We start from the raw sequence: 8,029 nt of genomic DNA, 5'->3' as shown, positions 1-8,029 counted from the left end.
TGGTTACAAAAAAGCTCAAAATGAAATATCAATATAGTGTCTATGAAATGCATCGCTCTGGTTTTTTTTTTTCAGACGGCTTTTTTTTTCTAAAATTCCCAGGTTTGTATTACAAAATATAGAAAACAGATACAAAGTGCCAACAATACAACTTTGCTTTCGAAATTATCTTCCGCTGGGAAGCTTGGCTTGAAACAAAACAGGTGATAGAAAAACAGCTGCTTTTAAAACCACTAAATGCAATCGCTTGCGTTTCCAATACCGTTACTTTGAGTTATTAATATCATAATTATTTTTTTACTATCTTGTTTTCTATATGTATATATATATGCATTTGTTCAGAAGATACCCCTATTTTTCATTTTCAAGTCTCCCTCACCTTCTTCCCACCTCTTTTAGAGTTGCAAGCCACAGGAAAACAGCCATTCAATGAGGTAAGTCAATTTGGCACAGAGAATTCAGGTAGGTCCATAAAACATTCAGTACCTCAGGAACAAAGAGATCTTCACTCTTTTGGTTGGTGGCGGCTGCCTAACAGAGTTGGCCAACTGTTTCACCGGGAATGTTTGTCATCCAATCAAAAGAAAGAAAGAAAGAAAAAAGTACCACCAAACATTCACAACCCAGAAGAGATGTAAAAGTTATGTACAGTACAACACTTGGAGTTTGGCACAATTTGCGGGGTTGGCCAGAAGGCAGCGATTATTGTACAAGAAGAGGCCTTGGGGATAGGGGAGGGGGATTGGCTTCCAAAGCTCTCGGGACTTCTAGCTTTCTATTTCAGCACTTTAAACACTTGGACGTATGACAAGGCTTTGCATTCCCCCCTTCCCCCTTTTGAAAAAAACAAAGATGTGGGGTTAAACAAAGGGGAATAAAAAAAAGGGGGGGAGGAAGGGTTGGGGAACCAAGCAAACTCCAAACTTCTTCCTAGAAAAAGGCAGCAGCTCTTCTCCAAACACACGTAAAACCCCAAATGCTGTTTCTGCCTTAAGAAGAATGTAGTCTGTATCCCTGCAGGAAAACCAAAGATTTGATATGCCATCTTAACTCGGTGGAATCATATGGGGGGTGGGGTTGGGGGTGGAAATGTTTGAAAGACGGAGCTCTGAGGTGCAGGGGTAAAGGTATCAATAGGGTTAAATACACGTGGAATCATCTCTCTAGGGATGGAACAGTGACTTCTGCAAGAACCTTTAAAAATCTCAGCTTGGGGGACGCAGCTCTTTTTGGGGTGTGTGTGGTTTTTTTGTTTGTTTTTTACAAAAAGTCTTTCCCTCCCTTCCCCGGAAGTCTTCCCCCTCCCCCCTTTCCTCTCTTTTCCAAACCATTAAAAAAAAAGAGCACAGAATTAACCCTTTAAAATAAATAAAGGAATTCAAATCAGAGGAAGCCAAACAGCAAGAAAAAAAGGGAACAGCTTTGTTAGTCAGTGTTCAACCCCCCGCCCAGCCAAGCCAGAAAAAAAAAGTCATTCTTTTTGAAGTAGCTTGCAAGAAACAAGTGTTTTCATGCACGTTGAGAACGAAACCAAGAACAACAACGACAACGGAAAAAAGACCTGTAAAAGGGAAATGTCTCTTTCATGCAATTCTGGTTTCCCAAGTAGGAAAATGTGAGCAGGAATGGGCTTAGCAGGGAGCAAGGAAGTTAGGGTGCATTCCAGCCAGCTTGGTGTGGTATTACCTCAGTTTTTCAAAGGAAACTACTGTGGCTGGGTCTTTGTGGCCCTGTTCTCTCTCTGCCCGCTTGACTTTGCAGTTCTCGTCACGCAGGGACTTTGACGTGGATTTGTGTCGGTAGAGCTTTTTATGGGTAGGTTCATTTTTGGCTAAAGTGCTCAGGTTACTATAGCTTTTATCAAAAAAAGGAGAATGAATGTCTGTGGCATAGCCAGCGGAGGAACTGGAACGTCCCGGATCGCACGGAGCGGCTCGGCTGCCAGTTTTACTCAAGCCCTTGTTCCCCGATTTGTGGTTGCGTCCCGCTCCCGAAGAGCTCCCGTTGACCTTCTTCTTGGACTCCGGAGACGTGCCAGCCAGGATCTTAAGAGTTTTCAGTTTCAGAGTGTTTGATTCGGGCGATCGGAAGAGATCAGAGGCATCGCTGTGGCCGACAGGCCCCCACAAGGGCTCGATGGAGGCCATCATAAATCTCTGAACATCTGCCATGCCAGATGCAATGTTTGACAAAATGTTGGACGGCTCCTCAAATTCCCTTTGATCATCATCAAGAAGGCTGTTGGCACTTCCTATGCTGGTTTCAGACCAGCCCCCGCTACTGTCCTTCCCCAGCGGCCATTCCCTGGACAGACCATTGGCCTTCCCTATCCGGAGGGCGTTTGGGCTGCCCTGCTGGATGGACTCGGCCAACCTTTTTGCCGAGGAGTTTGAACTGTTCAAGAGACCGGCTACTCGATCGCCGAGGGCCTTTTCTCCGTTCACGCCTGCCCCGTTTTTCCCTTTCCTTGAAGTTTTGGGAGACTGCCTGGAATTTCTGCCAGGGGCCTTTTCAGCGCCTTTGTTGGCTTTGGGGGATTTTTTCCTAACGTTTTTCTGGGTTGGGCTTTGGTTGGCACCCACATTTTTATTACTTGAACTTCTCCTCTTGGATTTTGTCGCTTTGCTATTGGTGCTAATTTGGGCAGATGGCTCATTAAAAGTTGACAAGGATGGGTTTTTTTCGAGGAGGCTGACAGAATCCTCATCGGTGAACATATGGAACTGAAACTGATGATTATTTAAAGTGAATCCATTATCCGCCTGGTCTGGAGCTTGAAGAACCCCACAGCTCCAGTTCACCTTCTCGGTGTTGCTTAGTGCCACTTGGGAGCCGTCCGGGAAACACTTCATATTCCCCAGGGTTTTCGTCTCTGGCCCGGCAATCTGTGGGGAAAGGTTGGGGGTATCTGGAGGAGACATTTCCGAAAGGGACGACTGGCGGAACTTGTCGGGGGTGAAGTTAGAAATATCTAGAAGATCGGTGGACTCCTTCAAAGGTGTTATTTCGTCGATGCTTTGCTGAATCACCAGTTTGGGGCTGCAGTGGGCCAAGAAGTCATCGGCAATTTCATCATCTCCATCCTTCTCGCAAGACTTTAAACTCAGGGAGCTGTAATTGCTGGAGGCAGCGGAAAGGGAGCCCACTGAATCGAAGCTGACCAGCCTTCCGTCATCGGTATTGAGCGTGCCTCGCTGGAAGGGGAAATTCCCCTCTCGGTTATTGAAGGGACAAGACTGGTAGGAGTCATCGGACTGCAACTGCTGGCCCTCCAGGAGGAATTTTTTTTGGTATAATAATTTGCCGTTGCTCAGATGGACCTGGCTGTATCCCGAGGCTGGCAGGCCATCCGACCCTGCACAGCTACCAAACTCTACGGCGGAAAGCAGGGAGGTGTCTGGGAGCTGCCCAGCAAAGCCCTGACCGCTCGGGCTGCCCGCCTTGCTGGCTGGCCAAACACTTTGGAAGTTGCTGGGCTCAATCTCCAGGGGACTCGGGGACTGCTGCAACTCCGATTCGGACGGTGGGGACAAAATGCAGCTCTGGGCAGGCTGCAGGGTGCAGAAGGCCTTCTCTGCTTGGACGAGGCTGGGGAGAGCCTCCTCCTCCTGCTGTGGCTGCTGCTGAGAGGGGGCAGGACTGAAGTACGCAATCCCAGTGCCGTGGGACAAGTCGGAGGCATCCAGTAACGTCTGCAGGTACCCACCAGGGATGAGGGGCACGTTTGCCGCTAGATTCGCCGATGTGGCTGGCTTGTCTGAAGTGCAGGTGGTGGGTAGGAAGGCAAGGGCATTTTTCACCCGTTTGTCCTCCTGGCTCTCTGAGAGAGGAGAGCTGCCTGCAGAACAAGGTGCGCCTTCATCCTTCAACCCCGTGGCCAACTCGGGATCCTCTAAGGCTGCCGAAACCTCAGCCAGAGCGGTGGCAGCTTTGAGCCGCTTGCATTTCAACCTGGCCTCGCTTTTGAATTTGATCCTGCGCAAGACTTTTCTCTCGGGCCCTTTGAATACCCTTTCTTGGGCTTTGCCTCGAGGGAGGGCCAGGCCAGCAATGTCGCTCAGATGGATACCGTTGACGCAGCTGGGGGTCGCAATGGCCATGGCCTGGATCCCCTTCAGGCCCCCTTCCTCGTCCGTGATCCTGCAACAGAGCTGCTTGGATTCTGATGAGCAGGAGCCGCCTTTGCCCACGGGCTGCTCAATGGCCTTGATCCTCTGGATCCGGTGCCGGTGGGCTATCTTGCCCTTGCGCTTGCGTGGGTGGGACAGGAAGGCCACCTCGGAGCCATTGAGATAGAAGCTCTGCTTGTGGTAGAGGGCGGATTTGAGGAAGTTGAGCCGGGTCTGCCACCTCTCCTGCCAAAACGACTTCAGGGGGGCCAACCGGGCATATTTGCTCAACAACTCCTCGCTCAAGGTCACTGTCATCTCGCTGGGGTCGACTTTGCCAAGCTTGACCAACATGTGCTTCTCTCCTTTGAACCGGTTGATGATGATGTACTTGATGATGACGGGTGGCTCCTTGCGAGAAACTTTCCGCCTCTTCTTCGGACACCAGTCGTCGTCGTCTTCTTCCTTGGGACCATCTGGGATCCACTCCTTCTTGTCCACGATCTTCTCACTCTCGATGGAATCCACGTCATAAAGGTAATCTTCGCTGTAGCGCACTTTCCTTTTTGCTCGCAGGCCGTAATTCTGTTGGATGAAGGAGCTGGAGTGGTCCCGGGGGAGATACTTGTTGCAGTCCTTCAGGTCTTGAAGGACATCAAAAGATGATTCGGTGCAGTTGCTGTCATCGCTGGACTCCCCCGAGTCCTCTGTGGAGTTCACCAGTTCTAAGAAGTGATTCCTTTTGGGACTGATGTACTGTACAAGTTCTGTACTGGTGCAAGATTTGTTTAAGGCAACTTTCTCACTTTCCCCTCCCTCTTCGTCTTCCTCCTCCTCCTCCTCCTCCTCCTCCTCCTGCTGCTGTCCATCCCCCTCCTCTTCCCCCCAGATGATGGTCTCTTCAGATTTGAATTGGGAAGGATCAGTTGCCCCTCGGGGTCCCCTCTTCAGAGCAGTCCTACTCTCTCTTTTCGGACACCCGCTAAACACGCTGGGGAAGAAGTTAAACTGTGTGTCCTCTTGCAGGCCCCCCGTTTTCTCCTTCACATTGTCCTGGAAGGATTCATAGCGAATCTTTAGAGAGCAGACGTCACTTCCCAAGGTCGAATCATCGTCATCGAACATGTAATTATCCACGTCCTCCTCGGAAAAGAGATTCACAGAGAGCTCGTTTTTGGAGCAGAGGTCGAGAAGCTCGATTTTGCTTTCGCTGATGAAAGACTCAAAATAACCCCATTCCTGGTTGGGATTTGTTAGTAAGGGCTCCTCTCCGTTGCATTTGTCCAAAAGTAATCCCTCGTAATAATTTTTCTGGCTCGGATCCTCTGAGTCGCTGTCAGATTTCTCTGCCTCCCGTTTGTCAGCCACTCTCGATTTGTGCACGGGGAAGCTGAGGAGCTGGTCCGAGAGAAGCTGGTCCCCGTATCGCATGGTCTCCCCTGTGCTCATGCAGTGGATCCCGATGTCAGAGACCGAACAGGTGTTGTAGTCCCTGTTTATGTCGCCCACTTTCAGGCTTATGCCGGGCTCTGGATCCAGGCTGTCCTTCGACTCAATAAAGCAACCCAGGCAGGTCCGACTTGGCTGCATCAGGCAGTCGCCAGGGAAGGCGGACATGCTTCCGGGCTCCATCATGGTGAAGGGGGCCTTCTCACAGTCTCCCGGCAGGGACCAGGCGCTCAGGCCCTTCGTGACACATGAGGTGAGGGAAATGGCGTGGACGGAGGAGGAGTCATCGGAGATGTGGTCGGGGACATCGGCCAGTCTCAGCGGGGAAGGAGGGCTCAGCCAACAGGCCTTCTTGGAAGTCAGGGCTGGCTGGGACCGGCTTTCTTTCTGGGATGCTCCGGTGGACGTCACGGCCAGAAAGGGGGCTGCAGCGTCCGCTGCCCCACGGAGGGGTTTGTCGTCACCATCCAGATTGCTCGATTCTGAAAGGAGAGCCGAGAGAAAGGGGGGAGGGAGGGATGAAGAGGAGAGAGGGATATGGAGAGGAGAAGAGAGAGGGAGGGGGGAGGAAGGGAGAGAGAGAGGAAGAGAGGGAGGAGGGAAGGGAGGGAGATGGAGAGGGGAGGAGGGAGAGAGGGAGAGGGAGGGAGAGGTGAGAGAAACGAGAGAGAGGGGGAGAGAGGGAGAAGGAGAGAGAGAGAGATTAGTAAGAATGCCATTCTGGATCTTTCCATTTTTGATGGAAGACAGGGCCACAGAGGAAGTCAAACAGTATGAATTAGATTGATTGACTTGATGCATTATTAAATTCATACACGCTTTAAAAAATAGCTCTCCCTAATTCTGGGCCAGCAGCAGTTATAAAAAGTATCACTGCTTCCTCTTTCTTGTTTACCTTTATAGGATAGTTTGAATTAATATTCTCATGTCAAATTGAGCTCAGAGGAGGTCACTGTACAGAGAAATTTTAATAATAACAATTCTATTGCTTTCAAATTTAATTCCCACATACATGAATATTATTATTATTATCCCCTAATGCATGTTGATCAGGCTCTGCAGAAAAAGTTGAAGAGGCCAAACAATATTTACATTTTTGTAAAAGCAGAGGCACTTCTAATTCATTTTTTTTGTTACTCAACTTAAGATGCTCATTATCAGATTTTGCCGAAATGGCATAGAGAATTTGATCTGAAAATGTACAATGATATTTGAGGGGTTGCATATTGGGAAATTGTATTTTTTTTTAGTAGATAAACTACATTTTTATAACCATAAATAAAATATAATCCAAGAACTAATGGGGGGGGGGTGTCTCAAAAAATCAACTCACATGATTTGTGAATGAATATAATGTAGCAGGATCCAATCTGGGTTGGTCACCGGAACCAGAGGTTTAATCTTCTGAGCTTTCGGATTCGTGCTGGACCTCATTCTCAGGGAACTTCTCTCTCACCAGACTGTCTGCTTTGGGCTATTGTGTGAGTAGTATTTCTGTGGTGCCTGTTGTGTGTGAGATTTTAGTTGTTGATTGGAGTGTTGTTGGCTGGCTATTAAGTAGTTGGCTGTTGTTTCCTTGTGTTGCCAAGCCCTTGCTTCCTAAGTACTTGATAAGTTGGTGGTAAATCAGCACTCCTGTTGGTTGTCAAGGGGTCTGTTTCCCAGGCCTCGTCCAACGACCTTAGGAGCCGCAAAATTGAACGTAGGTCCTTGTTTATTGCAGTGTGAGGCTATCAGTGGAGTTTGGCTCCTCAGTTAACAGGAGTGCTGATTTACCACTCTGATCCTGGTTAGATCCTGCAACATTATCTTGGGACACATATATTTGTTTGTGATCTATAATGAAGGGGCAGATTTTGTGCAGTCATCGACAACTTCGTGATTATTTTGACCCTCCTTCCCTGGGATCTCCAGCACTCATCCCTTATAAGGTGGTTTGGAGGGGAAGTGTAAAGCTATCCAAAAGGAGATCTTTTCCTTTTGAAATCAATGCTATCGTGGAGGAAGTGGAAACTACCAATCACGCCAGCTGGACAAGGCACATTGGCAAGAAAAGTGAGAAAAATTCACTACAAACCCTACTCCTTGAGCCAAAGTTAATCCCACCAAATCACTGCCCTTCGTTAAATAACATAATAGGAAATAAACAAATCTGAGGGGATGATCATCATTGTCATTTGAAACCTCGCGAGATTGCAAAATCTTAATCAGTGTGTCTATTATTGAGGGTGAGGATTTCAGCTCCCCCAGCCAGCCTGCTTTAAAACCTGTGGACTTTAACTCACCATGCTGGCTGGGGAATTCTGGGAGTTGAAGTTCACCCATCTTAAAGCCTCCAAGGCTGAGAAACACAGTCTTACATGATATTTCAATTCTGAGGTGTGAGTTTGAATTTCTCACTGAAATTGCCCAGGATTTGGATGATTTCGCAAGTTTCTGGCTGCTTTAAAATATATCACTTTTTATTAATA

The 8,029-nt window shown here is 48.3% G+C and overlaps 1 protein-coding gene across 1 annotated transcript in view; it reads right to left on the bottom strand.

The window, feature by feature from the left end:
• Positions 1-860: 860 nt before the first annotated feature.
• Positions 861-8,029, bottom strand: part of NEXMIF (neurite extension and migration factor) — a 409,722-nt gene continuing 402,553 nt past the window's right edge. The window contains exon 5 of the mRNA XM_087971974.1: positions 861-6,040. Within this exon, the coding sequence (XP_087828100.1) occupies positions 1,683-6,040 (4,358 nt within the window). The 3' untranslated portion in view covers positions 861-1,682. The remainder of the gene's footprint in view (positions 6,041-8,029) is intronic.

Source organism: Notechis scutatus, chromosome 10 (assembly GCF_049901735.1).
Source record: "Notechis scutatus isolate UNSWTSFEM ecotype Mainland chromosome 10, rNotScu1.2, whole genome shotgun sequence".
Lineage (NCBI taxonomy): Eukaryota > Metazoa > Chordata > Lepidosauria > Squamata > Elapidae > Notechis > Notechis scutatus.
Note: the sequence above shows the minus strand (reverse complement) of the source record. Positions and strands in the feature narration are given on the sequence as shown.